Source organism: Silurus meridionalis, chromosome 2 (genome assembly GCF_014805685.1).
Source record: "Silurus meridionalis isolate SWU-2019-XX chromosome 2, ASM1480568v1, whole genome shotgun sequence".
NCBI lineage: Eukaryota > Metazoa > Chordata > Actinopteri > Siluriformes > Siluridae > Silurus > Silurus meridionalis.
In genome coordinates this window covers 32,239,789-32,261,228 of record NC_060885.1, presented here as the reverse complement: position 1 = coordinate 32,261,228, position 21,440 = coordinate 32,239,789, and the positions used below count along the sequence as shown (strand labels likewise).

The 21,440-nt window shown below is 37.7% G+C and overlaps 3 protein-coding genes across 8 annotated transcripts in view; 2 read left to right on the top strand and 1 right to left on the bottom strand.

The window, feature by feature from the left end:
* The first annotated feature begins 1,061 nt into the window (after nucleotides 1-1,061).
* LOC124376764 (MAD2L1 binding protein) lies at nucleotides 1,062-5,223 on the top strand. The gene is made up of 3 exons (XM_046836030.1): nucleotides 1,062-1,447; nucleotides 2,636-2,913; nucleotides 4,274-5,223. The coding sequence occupies exons 1-3, from the start codon at nucleotides 1,111-1,113 to the stop codon at nucleotides 4,802-4,804; spliced, it is 1,146 nt and encodes a 381-aa protein (XP_046691986.1). The 5' UTR covers nucleotides 1,062-1,110; the 3' UTR covers nucleotides 4,805-5,223.
* Nucleotides 5,224-5,297: 74 nt separating this feature from the next.
* ephx5 (epoxide hydrolase 5) lies at nucleotides 5,298-9,962 on the bottom strand. Its single transcript, XM_046836016.1, has 9 exons — nucleotides 9,659-9,962; nucleotides 8,657-8,867; nucleotides 8,372-8,552; nucleotides 8,053-8,265; nucleotides 7,437-7,566; nucleotides 6,944-7,158; nucleotides 6,683-6,791; nucleotides 5,733-5,858; nucleotides 5,298-5,603 (listed from the first exon to the last, which is right to left on the bottom strand). Exons 1-9 carry the CDS (start codon nucleotides 9,682-9,684, stop codon nucleotides 5,393-5,395), a joined length of 1,422 nt encoding a protein of 473 aa, XP_046691972.1. The 5' UTR covers nucleotides 9,685-9,962; the 3' UTR covers nucleotides 5,298-5,392.
* Nucleotides 9,963-11,003: 1,041 nt separating this feature from the next.
* The window catches only part of macrod2 (mono-ADP ribosylhydrolase 2), a 618,133-nt gene continuing 607,696 nt past the window's right edge, over nucleotides 11,004-21,440 (top strand). For 4 of the 6 annotated variants that reach the window (XM_046875089.1, XM_046875058.1, XM_046875081.1 and 1 more), the window contains exons 1-3: nucleotides 11,005-11,242; nucleotides 15,471-15,569; nucleotides 19,040-19,141. In XM_046875089.1, coding sequence (XP_046731045.1) covers nucleotides 11,206-11,242; nucleotides 15,471-15,569; nucleotides 19,040-19,141 — 238 coding nt within the window. In that variant the 5' untranslated portion in view covers nucleotides 11,005-11,205. Of the gene's footprint in view, nucleotides 11,243-15,470; nucleotides 15,570-19,039; nucleotides 19,142-21,440 lie in introns of all 6 variants that reach the window. The other 2 variants (XM_046875066.1, XM_046875074.1) reach the window with 2 other exon arrangements.

The window sequence follows — 21,440 nt, the reverse complement described above, 5'->3', positions numbered from 1 at the left end:
AACACTACACATTTATCTATCACTCTGTGAACATGTGAATGTATAAACCTCATAATGATTGAAGTCTGGACACTTTTAGTCATTCACTCTGACAGGAAGATGAATTTTAGTCTGACATTCACTGTAGGACCTTATATACAGAGGTGTGTACTTGTGCAAATCATGTGAACCCCAGTCATGCTCTTTAGACATTTTAAACACAATAAAGTGCATTTAATGAAGCTGGGCTTAATTTTGAGTGTCTTTAGCTAAGGGAATATTTCCATCTGAATAATTATATTTTTAATATGAATTGAATTTATAATTGATATAATAATTTCATAGATAAATAAATGTTTTTGCTTGGGCGCTTGATAAATGATTGTGTGTAGATTAGTGCCAAAAAGTCTTCATTCTTGTCCTCACTGCATGCCAGACATAATGTAAATTGTATAGAAATACTACAATTGCATGAAATGCTCCCTATTCAGAATTTTGGCCTCGACATCAATCGGATCAGGAATTAATATATCATATTATCAGATATAACCACGAATCTCTCTGACCAGAACATCATACCATGTCTGGGACGAACCAATGTCTTTCTAATCTCCTCCTTCATAAAATAATATTAAATAAAACCGATTACACCATAGAACAACATTGTTTACGAAGGTAATTGATTCAGATGATTGAAATGCTAATGTAACAGTTAATTATTAGAATATTTTATATTATGTATGCCTCTATACTGTCTCTGTGACCTCTCGACTAGGTTGCAGGTTATCGGTATTAGGATATGAGTTTTTGAGTTAATATTTGAGTTAAGATTAAATCAAGCTAAGGTTTAGCAGGAGTGAAAAATACACACAGTTGTAGACGTAATCATTTTATTATTATTAGCATCTATCCAGTCTGAAAAGCAAATGTCAATAAAAAACACTGTCATAAAAGGATTTAATGAAGAAACGACACGTTTAAAGGTTTTGGGATCTATTTTGTGAAGGTTTTATTTCGAGTTTAAAATAGTAGGCGGCCTATATCTCCTGTTTGGGACACAGCCCATTGGTTTCTGATTACACTTCCGGTTTCCCATGATGCACCAGCGGGGGAAATTCAATTCAAACCGACATGGGCGAGGAGAGACTCGGAAAAGAACAGGAAGTAAACGAAATCATGACTGTTATCAAAAAAGCCGAGTGTGTAGTCGATAGTCGTGATGAAATTCAAGGTGGACTCGATCAGGGTGATGCACAACTGAGCGAGGAACCTGCAGAAGATCAGGAAACCCAAGGAGAGACGGAGAAGCCGAGCGGGTTGTGTTCAGTCCAAATGGTCCACACTGATGATCTCAGTGATGTCCAGCTCCATAAAGCTGCTGAAAATATGGACGTGTCTCAGAATGCACCAGAAACTTTACAGGAAAACCAAGAAAGCACCGGAGCATGGCAGAGCCAGCAGGACCAAAGTAAGTGTAGATGGAGTTTATCTAACCAGCTTTACTCCTGGTCCAGAGATGGCAAATGTACTCAATCCAGGGTCACGTGGGCCACAATACAATACTATTAGAAAGATCAACACCCCCAAATCTTCTTATTATAAACAGGTTCATGTGTCAGCAGTTGCCTGAGTGTGAAAATATACACAATTTTCTCTTTCTTCACTATTATATTTACACTAATGTTCACAAACACACAACCTGGAAATGAAATGCATTTCCTTGGGATTATGACAGATTTATTCTTAGGGATTTTATGACAGTTTTCTAGGTTCCTGGGATTATATGATGGGTTTCTATCTTTTAATATGATTATAAATCGCAGTTCCGTATCTTCACTGGGATTATTTGACAGATTTCTATCTTTATTTGGATTACTACATTCTAGATTGACTAGGACTTGTATTTTAGCTGGGATTATATAACAGTTTCTGTGTGATTATATGACTGTTTTCGGGGTTCCCGTGGGTTATACAACAGTTCTATTGTTATTTGTCGCATATACAATAAGCACTATAAATTGTTTTTGGTTTTTTAGGAAGTTGGATTCAGGGCATCAAGGGCCTTGCTTGAGGGCCCAAAAGTCAAGCCACTAACTTTCTGATCTGTAACATAGAGCCTCTACCATTGAGATAACCATTGCCTCCAGTTACAGTCCACAAGATGATTTTAATATTATTTGATGGACTGGCAGACCTGTTTCTCACCAGTTATGTTCTCCATACATTCATCTGAAATACGATCACCAAAGGGGGGTTTTACTAGTTGGAGGTTTCTTTCTGAGCTTGTGATCCAGTTTATCCCAGAGCAGTTCAATAGGATTTAGCTGCAGTGACTGGGCAGGCCATTCCTTAAGAGATAAGTCTCTCTAAATAGCGTTTACAGAGGTCAGTTGTATGGTGATGTCGTTTTAACCATGCAGATATTAAATATTGGCGTCATTATTTCCATGTGTATTTTTATTTATTGGAACCGTTCTGACTTTCAAATGATGTAAAGGACCCATGATGGATAGAACCTGCAGGACAGACCTGAAATAGTTTTTTTAACTGGGTGATCCGAAACTGTGACCATCTGTGCAATAAAAGAATATTAAGTTCCAGTGGATCAGCATGAGGAGGTCTCTTCTTTGAGGTTTTATATCTTTGACCACTGCAGGTTTTCTCCCTGGACACATGAGCGGACAGGAGGCGTCTGATTACAGCCAAGTGGCAGCACAGCAGCCTGTGTGTGATGATGAGGACGATGAGGAGATTGCGAGGAGAGCCCGAGAGGAGGGTCGCGTGGACGTGGTGTTTCCAGGAAGCGTGACACATGACGGCTGTTGCAGATTCGTCTGCGAACTTCTCAAGTGCGTCCTGTACCAGAGGCAACAGCTGCCCATGACGTACGACCAGATGGTCTTCTTTCAAAAGCAGCAGCTTGCAACCACACAGGTGAGAGTGAGTGAGTGAGTGAGTGAGTGAGTGAGTGAGTGAGTGAGTGAGTGAGTGAGTGAGTGAGTGAGTGAGTGAGTGAGAGAGAGAGAGAGAGAGAGAGAGAGAGAGGATGCAAAGCTCAAACAAGCAAAAATGGTAGTGTAATGCAGGTTTATTTATAACCGATTAATCAAACGATAGTTCTTAAAATAATACTGTATTTAAAAAAAATACAAACACTACGTGAAATAGTACTGAACTTTATTACAAAACTAAAAATACTGTACTGAATCATGCAAATATGCTAATAAATACGAGTATATTTATATTAATAAATATTAAGGAAAATAAGACAAATAAATAAAAACAGATAAAAAATTATTAAAGAAAAAAAGAAACTTTTAATAAACAGCACACTGATTCGCCTCTAGAGGCCGCTGTCGCAACAAGAAAAGAAAAAAAGGTTGGTTATGGATTTTTGTTAATTGTTCCTGCAATCAATTATCGGTTCCATAACCAATGAATCGGTCGACCTCTAGTTATAATTACATGAGCATTCAATATATACGTCTTTACAAGAGTCCGGTGTTAATACAAATGATTATAGTGTAAATTCTTTATGTAGGACATAATGCATATAATCAGTTTTAAAACAGTTATAAAACATATAAAACAGTTTTTAATCAATCCATGTTTTTTTCCCCCTAAAGATTTAAAACCTATTCATCAAATCATGACTGTTTAGTGCTCGTCTACACAATATTTATATTTTAATTGATATAAAAACAAAGAAATGAAACTCGGTTATTTATTAATCTTTAGGTTTGCAAATTGGTGGAAACTTTCCAGAAATGTTCAATGGGAACTTCATCTGGGGAATTTTGGAAATATTCAAAATGTCCAGAAATGTATCGGAATAAATTAGAAATGTTGGTTAATTTATATAAACTACCATATACAAACAAACATTTTGTTTGGTCATACGCTGACATGCATAATATAGATGATACAGGATTTAAGGCAGAAGGATTTAAAGCAGAATAGACTGCAATTTTGTAAATTCTCAGTTTATTCCAATTAATTTCCATTAATTCCCATGGAAAGTTTCCAGTCTTGAAAATTACTGGATTTTGCAATCCTATTAATCATCATTTAAAACTTTTATACACAGTGAACATGTTTGTTAATATTGTTGACCATATGGTAAAGGTAATAATTCTATCCACTGGAGCTTCAGCTAGTCAGAAGATAATAGGAAGAATGGGATCGTCTCCATGTCAGTGTTCCGATAGCTTGTCATATTTCTATCCAAGTTCAGATTTCTGTTCAGTATAAATACTCTTAGACCAGCGTGTAAACCCACTGCTCTCTGCCATAGATGGAGGAAGGAGCCGTCAGGAAATCCGTCAAAACCTCGGGAGACTCGACTTGGCATCGGTGCCAGCGGACGCTGCGAGACCTGGATGAAGTGCTGGGCCACCTGGAGGTGCTCTTCTCTCTCAGCGTCGTCCCTCGTGTGCTCTTCCTGCTGGGAAGCTCGGGGATCCTTCCCACAGAGTTATACGAGATCAACCTGGAGGCTTTGGTGCAGGGAGGTAGCGACAGGAGTTTAAGAACTTCAGCATGTTTGAGGCGACTGTTCCGCACTCTTTTCGTGGCTGATTTGCTTTCTGACGTTAAGCCAGTGCGCCTCATGGGCACCACGGTCATGGCTCTCGCCCATCGGGACTGTGGTGTGGAATGGTTTAAACCCAAAATCAACTTCAAAATTCCCACCAGGGTAAAAAGGCAGGTGATAGCGTTAGCCAGCGCTGCTTCAGGAAGCGGTCAGAGAAAAGCAGACACGAGAGACTGTGATGATTATATATGGTTTCAAACACCTGTAGCTATTAAGGGTTTCTGTAAATGACCCTGTCCTGAATGTAAGAAAAACATGGTGCTGATTTTTCAGGGATTGATGAGTATAACTGATGGAAAAACCTCGGAATTTAGTTATTTTTTACATTTTATTCATAATTTTCTTTTTAAACGAAATGCCATTAATTCACATTGCCATTAACGGCTTAATTCTATCATTGATGTGCTTCTCTTCAATAATTCTAACTGCATTTTTTATAATGGAGAGACAAGTTTTTTGTTTTTTTTCCCTTTATTATGACACAATACATTTCCAACACGTCTTATCTTGGGAACGCAGACTAATAGTGTGATCAACTTAACAGAAATCTAAATTATTTCTATACCTGAAGGTTAACTTTTATACCAATTCTATATTTTTTTATACACAGTGACAAGAACTAGTCTATTAAAATGTTTCATGACACACTATAAACTGTCTGGATGTAAATGGTTTACAGATATAAATGTGGTGGTCATTTTCCAACTGGATTAATGAAAAAGAAAACAGCAAAAGATCAAGTTTATTCATTAACGGATTTTTGGGTCAAGTAATATCTTCTTCCAGCCTTAAAACGGCAAAGCAACAGAATTCACAATATTATTTAGCCTTCTTGCTCTCTACTTTCTTCACAAATTGGAGCAAATCTTGCGCGAGCAATTCTGGTTCTTCGAAGGCTGCAAAGTGCCCCCCGCGGGGCATGTAGGTGTACGAGCGAATATCTCTGAACTTTGAGCTCGCCCAGACCCAGGGACAATGGATCAACTCATGGGGAAACGCTGCCAGCCCGGTCGGTACATAAATCTTTGCACTGGGTATAAAACACACAGAGCAGTCAGGTATGTGAAGGTCTGATAAGTAGTTTTGCATTTTCTCATTATACTTTTTAATCTGCATTCTACTACAGATAAATATTGTATAGGAAGGTTTTTGAACTTACACATTATCCACTCGTTTGTGGAAGTCTTTGCCCATGTTCTCTTTATAGAAGCGCATTGAAGGGGTGATGGAGCCTGTAGTCCAGTAGATCATGATGTTGGTGAGGAGATCATCCAGACTGAACTTCCTATGGCAAAGTTAAAGGTTTAGCATGAACAAAGGGAAACTGTACTAATTTGTTTAGGGCTGCACAATGTAGACAGAAATGCAAGGGAATGAATGAATTTATTAATTAATGAACCCATCCACCAATCCGTTCATGTGCTCATCCATCAATCTCTCCATCCACCCATGTGCTCATCCACCAATCCATCCTTCGACCTACCTGCCCATCTGAACCCACCCCTCCACCAATCCATTTATCCATCCAGTCGCCAAACTATTCATCCATCCAAAAACCCACCAGCTCATCAATCCATCCTCCCATCCACTCCAATCAGGTTTTTTTTTTTGCATTATTCTATGATTGTCTGTCTGTCCATCTAACTAAAGCACTAATATATATATATATATATAAAAAAGACACATAAGACTCAACATATCCTTGTACATTCTCCCAAGCCCCTATTCTTTATATATTTTAGTAAAATTACATAATTTATTTTGAAAAAGCTACCACCTGACTCATTAAAAAAAACTGGAACTGCATTGGTCATTCAAAAATGCGTCTGCTTTGCTTAATAGCTCATTTCTCAAAGCCTTCAGTGACCTCTAGTGGCAGGCTTGTGTACTACGTGAAACGGTTTTTGATAACAGAGCTGCGTGTGTACATTTATCTCGTTGAGGTTGAAGACGCTCGAATGTGGTCAACATATTGATAAAAAAACAAGTCAAAATCGTGAGGTGTTCACATGCTAAGTAATTTAAGTGCAGGATTTTGAGGCTATTGCGGACCTTCAGTGTACTTTTTAAAATAGTGTATTGTAAAAAAACATTATAAAACATCTTTACCTCTCTAATCCGCCATCCTCAAGATCCCTGTTCTTATAATCTGTCCAGGTGCTGAACTTCTCTAAGATATAGGCAGCCAAACCGACTGGAGAATCATTCACTGCACAGCCTGTCAGAGGAGGAAAGTAAAGCATTAACCAACTCCACCTTGGCAAATCCTCAGCTTTATCCTTTTCACAGTGATCATGTTTGCAACATCGAAAGGTTTGAAGTGACTCGTGCAAGCGTTGTGATACTGACACCTGCTCTTTTGTTTGATACCTGCAGTGTCAGGTTTGGTAGCTTGGATGTGCAGATAACCGGATTCTTTCAGCAGGTCATACACATTCTTTTGCATGTAAGGGTATAGACGGCGCACATCTTCTCTGGTGAATCCTACCAGGAAGGGCAGGTAACGTCCGACGAGGAGGCAGAAGATGGTCAGGGTGCTTCCTGCCCTTGCGTTAATCATGTTCAGATGCAAGCCCTTGACGCACCTTTTTGTCCGAGAGATAATGCAAATTCTAATATCTAGATAATACAAATATCTTACAATTCCAGTCAGACATAATTAAAAGCAACAATAAATGAATGAAGAACGAAATCCAGAGTAAATAATGAATTTCTCATAAGGTGGTTAAAATTCATTTACTTTAAAGTACTGATTAAAACAAGTGCCTTGAGGCAGCAGTATGCATGAAGATAAACAATGCAATAGCACCTGTGCGAGTGTGTGTGCGCAGAATCCTCAATACAATGCATTGTAATATCTTACTCAGGTTTGATCTGGGCCATGTTGCAGCTGATAAATCCTCCCCAGTCTCCTCCTTGAAGGTAATACTCACTGAACTCCAGTCTCTCCATCAGCTTGTGGAAAATACGAGCTGCATCCAGGGTATTAAATCCTGCGGTAATGAAAATGGCAACATTTTAGGAACACAATTGCAGCGAGAGCTGTTCATAATTTGTATGTTTATAAATTCTTGATTGTCCGTCATGAGAAGAAATATGTAGGGGTTCCTGTTCCTTTTTATGTTCCTCATTTGTCGCAATTTATTATTTAATATGGAGAAATTTTGTTCAAATCGTGGCAAAACGTCTGCACAAATTCCTCAGTGGATTCCTCAAATGCTATTAGGTGTTATTGGGTAGCCTTCTGATCAGAAGATCATGGGTTTTAATTGCATGCACCACCAAGATGCAACTGCTGGGCCCTTGAGCAAGGCCCTTAACCCTCAATTGCTCAGCTGTATAACTGTGTGCGTTGCTCTGTATAAAAGGCAAATGCCACAACTGTAAATGGTTATACATTACGCTCTATAGAACATTTTAATGGTTCTCCATCAGGGTTTGTAAAAAGTGCTTGTGTAAAAGTTTTTATTGTCTTGTACCCTGTACATGAGGGGCTTCAGAGTACCCATAGCCTGGGATGGAGGGGCAGATGACCTCAAATACAACATCTTCCTCGGTCTCCGTGAGCATTGGCAAGATCCTGTAAAACTCATAGAAGGAACCAGGCCAGCCATGCACCATGATGAGAGGAACAACCTTCTGTCCAGCTTTACGCTGTACAGGCTTCACGTGAATGAAATGCACATCTATGCCTAGAATGATAAGGGTCCAGTGTCAAGAATCTATCACAAAAATTCAAGATCGTATCACTAGAAAAAATACAGAACGGAGTCTGTGACCGTGCAAACGTGAACTCACCCTCAATGTTGGTTTTAAAGTGTGGGTACTTGTTAAGCACCTTCACCTGTCGCTCCCAGTTAAATTCATGCCTCCAGTATGAAGTGACTTTTTTGAGATAGGTGGAGTTAAAGCCATAGTGAAATCTGCAGTCTTGCAAACTGTCTGTGTATCGTGTCTGGTCAATGCGCCGGTAAAGATCCTGAAATCAAGAAAAAAACCATGATATTAACCTGAAACAGTTTTCTGTACGAGGGTGTGTAGAGTTCACGCTCCATAAATTCAGTAATAATTCAGATTTTCTACCTCTAGCATTTCTTTGGAGGTCTCCACAACAAATGGACGTATGGTTCTGTCCTCTGTTAGGGGTTTCTCTTCTGTTCTCCACCATCCATCTCCAACTGAGATCTTCTGTGACTTTTTAGTCCACGCTCGGTAGAGTAGAAGACCTCCGATACCGGCAGTAGAAATGGCCAGGAAGTAACGTTTCTGAAGGTCAAGGCTGGAAATGGCCTGTCTGCAAAGAGCAAGGGATTTGGTGCAAGGAGACAACGAAATGAGTGCAAGTATAGAAAGGCAAAGAAGGAAAGAAAATAAATAGTAGAAGACAATTGAATATATAATGGTGATTGTGTTCTGATGATGGGACCGTGTTAAAAACTTAATCTTTGGAAGGAATTCTAAGTGGAGAAAAAGCCAAAATGACAAATAATCAAGGTGCATATGTTTGACAAGAATTTATTGGCTATATATTACTGACTCTATGACACAAAACCCCCCAAAACAATATTTAATCCAAACAAAGCAATTTATCGTCAAGTATTAATCCATGAAGCATTTTGCACATAGAAGGCATTGGGGATTATTTTAGTTTAAATAAGAAATTTGCAGGACAAGAGGAAAAATGTGTATATATAAATAACAATCTGCATCAAAATAAAAATGTAATGAGCACGTGTGGGTTGCTGTTGTATAAAACGTGCGTGTATATAATGGGTTTTACGGTAACCACGAGTCGTTTTCAAATAATCTGCAAAAAAATTACGTGCGTTTGTTTCGTGCCACTATATTTTTATTTTAAATATTGTGTTGAATTCGAGCACTATAAACAAACTAAGCAGATTTTACCTACATTTAATTAGCAAAGTGAGCAATTCTTGTTTGCACGCATTTCATTTAGAAAAACAAACGACTGGCTGCGTTTTCTCAGTGTCACTGCTCTACCGTAAACTTCCGTAGACACGCGCACTGGAGATGTGTTTTTATTTAATTCTTTATTTTTTTTAAGTAAACTTGTCTTGTACTCACTGAATGTTTTCAAGAACCTGCATCATTTCCCTCTCAGAAGGCTCTTCCTGAAATCTTGTCGGCTGTAAATTTAACAGACACAGAGGAGTTACAATAGGATGTGAAATGGTACAAAGTTCTTGGTGTGTTATATAACAGTCCTTGATTCTTTTTTTTTTCAGTAATTGTGTTGCTTTTCTAAAAATAAAACAACGTCTTCTGGTAATAAATTGACCAATAAGGAGCCCAGTGTTTGTAGGTTCAGAAAGTAGTTGCACACCAAGAATTTATTGAAGCTGAGCAGCGTTATGACTCACTTTAGGGATTCGACTCTTTACTCATACCTATAAACGCATTAGACTGTGAGAGAGTCGATTCGCACTCGATTCCCTACTCCCCAAACCCAGTGAAACCGAGATATTCCTCCCACTTCCTGATTATTCCCGCGATAATCAGGGAGGAAAAGAAAAGTGAACCGCAAAGAGTTTTATTAAAGCTTTAAATAGAAAAATGTAGCTTTTTTTTATTATATTAAAATGGATAATGACAAAACATCTGAATTTAATGTATAAAAATGACATTTTTCACGAAGATCATGTGGCATTGTGTTCTGATCAAAACCTGTGAACATTTATTTAGGAGCTCTGGGGACCTCTAGTGGTGTATGAAGCACATTACAATACAATATATCCAATAACACAAAATACCAAAACATACAATACAATTCCATAAAATACAATAAAACACAATACAAAAAATAATACAATACAATAAAAATAGAATACAAAAAAACATACAATGCAATATCATAAAATACAATATGAAACAATATACAGTATAATGCAGCAAATAATACATTACATATATTATATAACATTATAGAATTGTTATATAAAATCAAACATAATATTTTTTATATGCCTTTAAGGAGAAATAAAAATAAATGCATCATCATCATCATCATCATCATCAATGTAATCCTTTCTGCTTCTTCTTATTGTAATAATGTTACTTATGATAATGATACTTTAGATGATTTATACTTGTGATAATTATGATGCTTGTGATAAATAGGATTATTATTACGATGATGATTATTGCTTCTTGTTGTAGTTTCTGAACTCTTGAAGGCCCTCGTTTGGTTTTGCACTTGATGAATCTCATATGTTGCATCCTAATAAAACATGTAGTGCACTCGGTGTGTTACAAGTGGCCCTCGGTAGTGCACGCGGTTGCTACCCGACCGCATCACGACGCTCTCGAGGGTACAACCTAACCCGAACCATCAGCGGTGTTCGGAGGTGCACATGAATCTGACCAATCAGAATAACACTTCCGGATCCTGCGCGTCCAATCAGGGCAGGGCACGGGACGCACGCCACACACACGCTCGCGCACACACACACACGGCTTCCCTACATCTATACATTTTGACAGCTTCTTCTGCGAGGAGGCATCTCCGCTCCGGAGCGCTTTCACTTTCTCTTGCGTTTCCGAGCACACTCGCTGTGAGCCTGGGGTTGTCTCACTCCAAATCTTTTAGCCAGAAGCCATTGCAGCACGGCACCATGAGCAAGAAGAAAAAGGAGTGGAAAACGGAGAAAGGTGAGCAGCATCTTCTGGCTTCCGCGCACGCACACGCACACACTTCGCTAGCTAACGCGTTACTGCACCTGAGAGCACGGGCACGAGCACGGGCACGAGCGCTGCTGGCTAGCACTTTCGTTTCCCTGCTGCCATACCTGTCTGAGGTGTCCTCAGGTAAGTACGTTCGAGTATCTCCAGACCCTGACAGGAGAAACCTGACAGCTGCTAGCTCATTGTAGGTGCAGGTGGATGCTGTCATACACTCTATGAGATCACCAAGATCTCCTGGATCACCTGGATCACCTGGGACCCGTGTCTCAGGCATTACTTACACTTTACAACAGGTTTGGGAAGACAATGAGCACCTTCTCCATGCTGCACATATTCCTAGTAGTTTTATAATTGTGTTGCTCCTGACACCTCACCTGATCTATAACACCTTTATGGGCTCCAGAAGCAGACCTGGGAACCTGTGCTGGATTATTTCAGTCCTGTGTTCTATTGTCTAGTGCTGATGGAAGGAGTCTCCAGTGTCAACGCTTCGAAACTCCAAGGGGTGAAATTACAGTTTACACGGGAGTCTCCCTCTTATCAGCACTAAACAAAGGAAACTATTGCACAAAAATAAAAGAAAATTAATCTTGAAAAATATCATACAAATATTACAAAAAAAAAAAAAAAGCCAAAAACCGAGGAAAATATAAATAAAATAAAATAGTTATTGAATACATTTTATTGGGGCTTTAAGCTAAAAAAAAATGTAATAAAATAAATAAATAACAAAAAAAGTAAATTAAATGATATATATAAAATATAATATTAATATAAAATTCAAAATACATAACAATATACAGTACTACAGTATAATAATACGGTTATAAATGATATTTGTTGTATTACTGAATATTGTAACAATAATAATCTCAAATAAAAAGAAAGAAAACAATGTTTACCTTGGAGGAGATAATGATGTCGGGAAGCTTTTCATCTTCACTTAGTCTACATTTCAGTTTTTGACTCCCTCGAATCTCATTTCTTTTCAACTTTTACTAAAAAAACGATCTTGTGAAACTTGGCTGTTGTTGCTGAGTTGGGAAACGTGCGTAAAAAACCGACGTCCCAGCGTGATGTTCGTATATCAAAGCTTCATACATATTCAAAATTTAATCAATATTTTTGTTCGTGTATCAAAACATACCACCAGGGTGTTCATAGACCAAGGTTCCACTGTATATATATATATATATATATATATATAAACTGTGTATATATAAAACATGCACGTGTTTTCTGTTCTCTTTATTTAGTGCTGATGGAAGGAGTCTCCAGTGTCAGTGCTTCACAACTCCAGGGGGTTGAAACTGTAATTTCACCGCATTCTTTTCAGAAAGTCTGTAGGTCTTTAAACTGTAGTTGCTGTGGTCTTCAAATTAACACGACAACGCTGTTATTTCATGATACTAAATATAAACGAATGCAATATTCTCTCCTCAACTTGTTAACTCAAAAAGTGACAGTTATCACGTGTGAGACACGTTAAGCCGATTGAATTGCCGCTCATGCTTCGTCACATGGCAGGGAAAGACTCTCTCAGAGGGAAAGACGCGATCTCTGTTCAGCTCGTGCTTCCATGATTGGGTGGTGTTGCTCTGATTGACAGGAAGGAGAAAAAGAGTACGCCATTCTTCAGCCAGTTTCGCCGTTACGCCTCCTGGCCGTTCGTGCTTACGATCTGTTGCACCATTGGGAAACATGCTGTTCTTTAATGGATGAAAAAAAAAAATTTGCCAGCAAATCGCTCAACACGACTAGGACGGTCAGAGGAGAGTGATCGAGTGGTGACTGCGCCATTATACCGCACGCCGTCTCTCGTATTGCATTCGCCTTGTCGTATTTTGTTCTTTACTTTATTAGGAATTTGGATATATCACGGTATTCCATATAAATGAAATTTCCCGGATTCCTATGCTGTAAAACGCTCGACATGGTGATTCTCAGTGGTAGATTTAAAGCACCAAAATCATTCTCCATAAAAATCGTGGACGTTTTTTACACTTTCGAGGAATACAAACTTATTGCTCGTATTATCGGTATATGACGGTTTTGCCGTTCGGTCAGTAACATCGATCATTTTCATCTTAAGCTGTGGATCTCCTGTCATGATGTCGCACGAATTGTCCTTGCGGTTTCCGTGGTCGTATTTAATACCCGAGTAGACACGTTAATGAATCTGTCACTCTGCAGCTGCAACTGTTTTAGATGCATTTAGGCCAGTTCTGTCCTGTTTATACAACATTTTTCAATGCATGAATGATGAAGCCAAGATTGCTGTCTGTTCTGTGTAGTCGTCTCTTTCTCAGCTTGCTGCTGGGCTCTTCTGTGTGTGTGTGTGTGTGTGTGTGTGTGTGTGTATGTGTTTTTAAATATATCTACAGTCCGGAATTATTGGCAGCCCGGGGGAAGAAAAACATTCATAATGTGTTAGGTACATTTTAAAAAACGAATCGTCTCTTTTTTAAAATAAGTCCGAGTTATTTGCATCTTTGCCTTGCAGTTCTCCATGCAGCCTTTGCCTTAGCTTTCGCCAACACAGCTGCGCTGGATCTTCTCATATCAGGCTTGTTGAGTTTGTCGAATTCAGAGTGAAGAATTTCAGACCAACCCGCGAATACGCAAACTTTCCAGAGATGTTCTGGACCCCTGAATTCAGAAAAGTCTGACATGCGTGATTGCCGTCTTTGTGTGTTCCAGGTCTTTCAGACGTCCAACTGTGCAGCTTTTTTTTGGCAGTTTGAGTTTTCGTTTCATTTTCATTTCATGATAATTCCTCTATTGCACTCCTTCTTCATGGACTCTGTGATTTCATGAAACGTTGTGTAACAACATTTTGACAACATGCACAACAGTGGATATTTCGTTTTTTTTGTTTTTCTGACTATGAATTAAAATTTTTTCGAATTTTAGAGTTTCTAATTAAATACAACAAAAATAAAACAAAGTGACCATGAACTGCCTAAAAATCCTATTTTAATGTCCTGCTGCCCAGTCCTTCATTTTTCCTCTATGTGAAGAAACCGTCGCTGGGGGATTCAGATACTGCAGATGTTGATTTCTTATTTATTTACAAGCTTGCTTCTCACATAGCTATTTTTATTCCATTATCTCTGTGTTTGTGTGTGTGTGTGTGTGTGTGTGTGTGTGTGTGAGTACAATTTTAGATTTGGGATTTATAAACAGTCTGAGTGGGAAGAACTTCTCTAGAATTTTTGGCACTCTACTATAACAATATTTATTATAGACACTCGATTATTGTGCTGTACGTTCGATTATTGCATTGGGCCAAAAAAAAAAAAAGCCTCAAAACCATCGTACATGGCAACAGAATTTTAACCGAGGTATCAGCTGCGAGGGGAAAAACCAAATTGTGCCGGAAAAGCACACATTGTGATGGTCTTTTATTTCAAACCCTTTGAAAAAATCCCCGTTGTGAATTGTATCGATCAAATTATTACACAATGTGGTTCTCGAACATGCTATGAAGGTGAAAGGTCAAACAAAATAGTTTGAATAGAAGAAATAGTAGATAAACGCCATGCTCGACATTTCTCTCTCACATTACAGTGCATTCACAATGAGCTCGGAGAACGACAGAACAGGTCACGCAGTTCGGTTACAGAGACGGCTACCGATGCCATCGGCCCCCGAAACGATGTTCTGATGATACGCCTGCCAGATTCGTTCAGGTCGTTCTGTTCATCATGCTCGGATTGATCATCTGTGATTCTCCTCGTCCTGCTGGAACGACAGGCTTTCCCAATGCTCACTTATAATTTGAACCTCTGTAGAACATGCATTTATTTGCTCATTAAATACATTAGATTGGCAAAAGTTTGTGGACACCTCACTGTAAGATTGGCATGAGCTTTTTTTAAATCCCATTTCACATGTAGTCTATATTTGTTGTTATAACAATCTCCACTCTTCTGGGAAGATGTTCCACTAGATTGAGATTTGGGCTCATTCATCGACAAAAGGTGTTGTAAAGTCAGGTACTGATGTAGGTGAGGTGAGGAGGCCTGGAGTGCAGTCAGCGTTCATCCCAAAGTTGTTCAATAGGGATTATGGGTCTATAGCAGGCCACTTAAAATCTTCCACACACTTACATCTTATACCGTAATGTGCATCCAGCTTTGTGTTAATGCTTTTTATCATGTGTAAGTGATTCTTTTTATTTATATTTTTGCAGAACGCTTGCTCAGTCTCGGACAGGAGGAAAGGCGTAAAGAATACGGGGACAACTATGTGGCATTGGACAATATTTTCACCTGGAGGCATCACCACAGAGGTAAAACAACACATTAACGGTCAAGATCGAGACCTTAGTAAACATGAGCGCACACACTTAGGAAGCAAAAAAAAAAAAAAGAAAGGCAAAAATAAATGGATTAACTTCAATATATGCAGCTCCAGAAATCCCCTTCAACTATCTTCAAACATTAAAAAGTGACTACATGGGGTCACTTTTTAATGTTTGAAGATAGTTAAAGGGGATTTCTGGACCGGTTGGTGTTTTCCGTTTTTACTAAAGGAAGTCAAGTGAAATAACCAAGTTATAAAAGTTTATTACATAACAAGCCTTTATTTTATGAAGCAGTTGTTATCAAGAAGCTTCACCACCTTGAAGCGGCTCAGCTGAGTGAACTACAAACCCTTTATGGAAAACTGGAATCTGAAGACGTAAGGAAAAATGAAGATCGTACTGGTACGGGAGGTTTCAGTTTCAGGAAGCAGATTAACCTTTGACACGATGGTTGGTTTAGAATAATGTGATAGAACCTGAATAGAGTGCTAATTTATGCATGTATTTTTCCCCATTGATTTGCCTTTTTGTGTACAGTATTTGTACATAATTGTATGTGTATATACTACAGGTTGGCCGATTTATTGGTTTTGCCGATTACTCGACACCGATAGTTGATTGCTGGAACTATCAGCTATTGGCAAATATCCATACTGATAGTTTTTCCAGGTTGCGTCTTCTTGGCGTTAAACGGTACGAGAGCGGCCTCTAGAAGCGAATCACTGACGCTACATGCTGTTTCTTTCGACACGTGAGACCACGCACTGTACCTAGTTCATGTTAGTTCATTAACTAAAGTTAACAGATAAATTTTTTTTGTAAATGTTGAAATCAACAAACAATAAACAATACTTCTAAATCATTTATTAAATTCAATTAATGTTCCAAATGGAATTTTACAGTAAAGCGTTACCATTTCAGATAAATCCAAACAGTCATATTTTAAAAGTCTTCAGAAAGACCAGGGCATTTGTAAAGGCTCAGTATTATTTTACATATATACATATATTTACATTATTTTTTATTTAGTATCTTTTTCAAAAACTTTTGGCGGATTTAATCTGGTAAATCCGTCCTAGATATTGGTATCGGTAATTAATTGCTCGACCTCTAACAGTAACCATAATATCAAACCACATGTAACTAATACTTGTATTTATCCACATTTATTTGCCTTTTTGTGCACAACAATATACAATATCTGTACATGATTGTGTGGTTTTATATATATATATATATATATATATATATATATATATATATATATATATATATATATATATATATATATATATATATATATATATATATATATATATATATATATATATATATATATATATATATATATATATATATATATATATATATATATATATATATATATATATATATATATATATATATATATATATATATATATATATATATATATATATATATATATATATATATATATATATATATATATATATATATATATATGTATCAGAGTGCACGAAATAAAAATAAGGTTGCTAGGAACTAAGAACATATTGTACATAATATGATATTGTACAAATGCTATAATAATATATATTGCACGTTATGATCGTATAATATTGCACATGGTATTATATTAATGTACATTGTAGTATTGTGATATTTTGATAATGCATATGATATATGCTGATGTGTGTGTGTGTGTGTGTGTGCGTGTATATATATATATATATATATATATATATATATATATATATATATATATATATATATATAAATATAAATATATATGCGCTGATGGATCATGCCGTCCCTCCAATCCATAGCCATAGATTAACTTTGTCCTGTTTCCTCAATGTTCTGCAATGTTCTCTTGTCAGGTTTTTCCCTTTTATTCTAGTCCCACATGAGTTTCCTGTACCTACAGTACATCATGAATCCCTGGTTTGTTTAATACACAGGTCGAGCAGATGAAACAGCTCTTTGGATAAATCTCTGCTCGAAGAGTGTGTGTTGTTTAGTGTTTGAGATCCAGCTGGTGGTTGAATAAATGCCATGTAGTGCAGAGGATGGAGCTCGGGGGGGATGTCAGTAGGAGGCCATTGCAGTGAGCTGCTGTCAGGTTGCTAATGATGGTGTTGTCTGATTTTCTGCTCGGCAAAGGGCGGTCAGCTTCAGTCACGTATGCGTTCGGGGGAAAAACACGGACTTTCGAAAGGCGAAAGTTTGAAAAAGAAAACAAAGCTGTAAAATAGAGAGTTTTAATAATGTTTTGTCTGGGGGAAAAAGGATTCACATGGAATTCTCGTTAAAAAAATAGTGGAGTTAAACGCAAGTGAATAACTGATGATCTAAAAAAATAAGCCGTTTAACACCGTTTAACACTAGGCTTGTTTCTGCAATCGATGTATAATTGTGAATTATAATCTAGAATAGAGTGATCTATAAGCGGAGTGTATGGTAACTAAAGGCAAATTGATTGAACTCAGTCAATGCCAATTTTTGCTTTTTATCACAGTATCATCGCATTCTAATAAGCTACGAGTGGTTGTCTTCTTTTGACTGCTCCTGTTAGGGGTCTCCACAAAGGATCATCTGTCTCCATATCACCCTGTCCACTTCATCTGCCTCTTTTAAAACAACCACCTGCATGTCTTCCTTCACCACATCCATAAACCTCCTCCTTGGCCTTCCCTTTTTCCTCTACCCTCAGCATATGATATGTCTCTCTTTTGCACATGACCAAAAAAATCTCGATTGTGGCTCTCTCATTTTGTCATCAAAACATATTACCTGCACAGGAGGTCTGTCTAACAAACTCCTTTCTAATCCTGTCCACCTCATCCATCCTGATGGAAATGACAGCATCTTCAACTCGCCCACCTCCAGCTTAACTTCCTGTCATTAATCAGATGAGTCGAGATTTTTAATATTGAAGGTCACTTTAATGGATTTGACATGTTTTCTGAACACCATTGTGATGAATATGAACGCTGACAACAGCCCAGGCCTCCTCACCTTCTCACCTACATCAGACTCTGACTTTACTAACACCCTTGTGGCTGATGACCACAAATGTTTGCAAGCACCCTCCAAAATCTAGTGGAACATCTTCCCAGAAGAGTGGAGGGAATTAGAAGAGCAGATCGGGACTAAATGTGGAATGCGGTGCTCAAAAGTCACCATACTTATGACCTACTTATTTCTTAATTATTATGTGTACGCAAACTTTTGGCAGTATAATGCACGTGTAATATTTCAGAACCTGAGCATGGCTTGTGTTGTGAGCAATTATTGACAAAATAATAAAGCATTATCTGACCGGAAATCCAAAAAGCTTTTAATATAAAGTCTCCATAGTCACATTTTGCCTTCTTACATTGTGATAATAAGATGCAGGAACTGATAAAGCCCTTTTAATGTAGTCTGTATAAATCAGTCAAAAATAACAATTGTATGTTTGCTTCTCTTAGAGCCTGAAGATGATGAAGAAAACACTGTCTCGCTGTGTGACAAAGTCTCTCTGTACAAGGGTGACATTACCATGCTGGAAGTGGACGCCATTGTGAATGCTGGTAAGTGCTTTTGGACCTCGTTGCACTCAAAGGTTCCTCCATGTGAACGTTTTGCTCTCAGTGTTTGGGCCTAGTGATACACCAGTTTGTTGTGTTTGGCTGCCCCCTAGTGTCTGTTTTCTTTACACGCGTTCAAAGGATCGGTTTGTGTGAAGAGGATTGTGATTAATTAAACGGTGTATTAATTTCTTGATTGGCAGGGAATATGTGTGGGCGCTCAGCACTCTGGGAACGGTGCCAAAGTGTCCTTATATTTCAGGAATAACTGATGAAACCCGTATACCGTTTCCCACATCAGTTTTTTTAATAATATGAAGGTACAAAGGATTATAGCAGTTCAGAGTACGGTGTAGTGTGACTTTTTAATTACTTCACATTCGATATAGCAGCAGCTTTCACAAGCCGTACACAACCCACCATTTCATGTCAAGACAGTTCATTAACATTATCGAGCTTTGGAAATAAGCGGCTGCTGTTTCACTAGTTAAAAAAAAATTAAGACCCATTCAGTGCCTTACCTGTTCAGCTGAAATGAACTCCGGGTTACTCCAGAATTATTATTTTTTGTTCGTCCTTGCAGTAAAGAAATGAGCCATGTTTCAGATCTCACTCCTCGTCTCATCTTCAGCGCTCAGCCTCTGCAGATAATGACTTTCTCAAAGCTGAGACAGTAGTTGGACCTGTTTTCATGTTTTTCCTTTTTTTTTGAATGAGGCTATTACCTTTTCAGGGTGACTTCTCAACTGGATCACACTTTTGTTTCCTTTAACTCAATAAATCTTCTTTAATGCATTAATGGGAAATTCTTTGAAAGTCTATTTGAAGTGCAAACTTTTTCTTTTTTTCCCCCAGTTAGCATTGTGAAAAATTTTTGGTTTTCATGTTACCTTCTTTGAATCTATCTATCTATCTGTCTGTCTGTCTGTCTGTCTGTCTGTCTGTCTGTCTGTCTGTCTGTCTGTCTGTCTGTTATATTTTCACAGAACAGTATATTTACATTGGCAGGTGTGAAAAGATTTTGTAAAATAAGAATGTTTTCTAAAATAGTAGTGTTAATAATAATGTTAATTTGTTTTTATTTTAAATTTTTTTTATTAATTAATATATACAAAATACCAAGTAAATGAACAGAAGAAAAAAACAAATAAAAACCCATATTTGGTGCGACCACTTTCTACAAAACAGCGTTAATTACTCTCGGGTTATTTGCACACAGTTTTTTAAAGGACTTTTATTGGGCTGTTTGAACATCTTGGAGAACTAACCACAGATCTTCTGTGGATGTAGGCTGCTTTAAATCATTCTGTCTCTCCATATCATTTTAGATGTTGTAGCAGAGTTCGGCTGTTCCGATTAGATTAGATTAGATTAGATTCAACTTTATTGTCATTGTTCAAGGTACATGTACAGAGCCAATGGAATGCAGTTAGCATCTAACCCCAAGTGCATAAGTGGCTTATTTACAATAAATAGCAGTGTGATGAATAGGGTATGAGGGTAATAGGGTATATATACAGGGATGAGGGTGAATAATGTACAGAAGGTTCAGTAGGTAATAATATATGGTGTGTATATAGTAATATAAAATATATACACTGTGTAAAGATATGCATAGTCAGAAGATAATGTGCTCAAATGACATGGTATAGTTCCGTAGTTATGTAATTATGTTAATTGTGAATGTACAGAATGTTTGATAGAGTATATACAGTATAAATATGGGTGGAATGTGCAGTAGTGCCAATGTGAGTTAAGGATGGTGCGAAAAGAAATGTGTAGTGAATAAGAGGTGCAAAATACACCGAAAGTGACAACGCAGTATTGACTCAGCTGTTCAGTGCAGTAACAGCTACAGGAAAAAAAGATATTCTTCGGTCTGATTAAGCCTCCTATACAGCTGTATCTCTTTCAGTTAATGACTGTGTTTCAACCTACATATGAAAGTGATGATCATCAGCACCTGCTTGGTAGAATTGATTAATTATGTACCTGAATCTGATCCTACAATACATAGGAAACGTTTTTTTTTCTCCCTTTCCCTTATTCTAGAAGTTTGATGACTTGTTTGAGATGTGGATGAGCTTGTTATTTGCATTTGCTAACTAAAGGAGTACGTTTCTGTCTCCCGCGAGGTGTCACGTTACGCGAAGAATAACGATGCTTCATTATCGACTCTATACACGTCGACGAAACGTTACGGAAAAAAATAAACAGGGCGGACAGGTGAAAGACATGAGGATGTTTCCCAGTTTTGGCAGCTCCTTTATAATGACTCATAAAGCTTCAGTCATGTGTTCTA

Bases quoted from the DNA above. Each gene is read 5' to 3' on its own strand.
- LOC124376764 (XM_046836030.1), top strand. From the start codon at position 1,111: ATGGGCGAGGAGAGACTCGGAAAAGAACAGGAAGTAAACGAAATCATG. The intron at 1,448-2,635 runs GTAAGTGTAGAT...TGACCACTGCAG, and splicing joins GCAGAGCCAGCAGGACCAAA to GTTTTCTCCCTGGACACATG. The intron at 2,914-4,273 runs GTGAGAGTGAGT...TCTCTGCCATAG, and splicing joins AGCAGCTTGCAACCACACAG to ATGGAGGAAGGAGCCGTCAG.
- ephx5 (XM_046836016.1), bottom strand. From the start codon at position 9,684: ATGATGCAGGTTCTTGAAAACATTCA. The intron at 8,868-9,658 runs GTGAGTACAAGA...TGCTCTTTGCAG, and splicing joins CAGGTTCTTGAAAACATTCA to ACAGGCCATTTCCAGCCTTG. The intron at 7,159-7,436 runs GTAAGATATTAC...TCGGACAAAAAG, and splicing joins ATGGCCCAGATCAAACCTGA to GTGCGTCAAGGGCTTGCATC.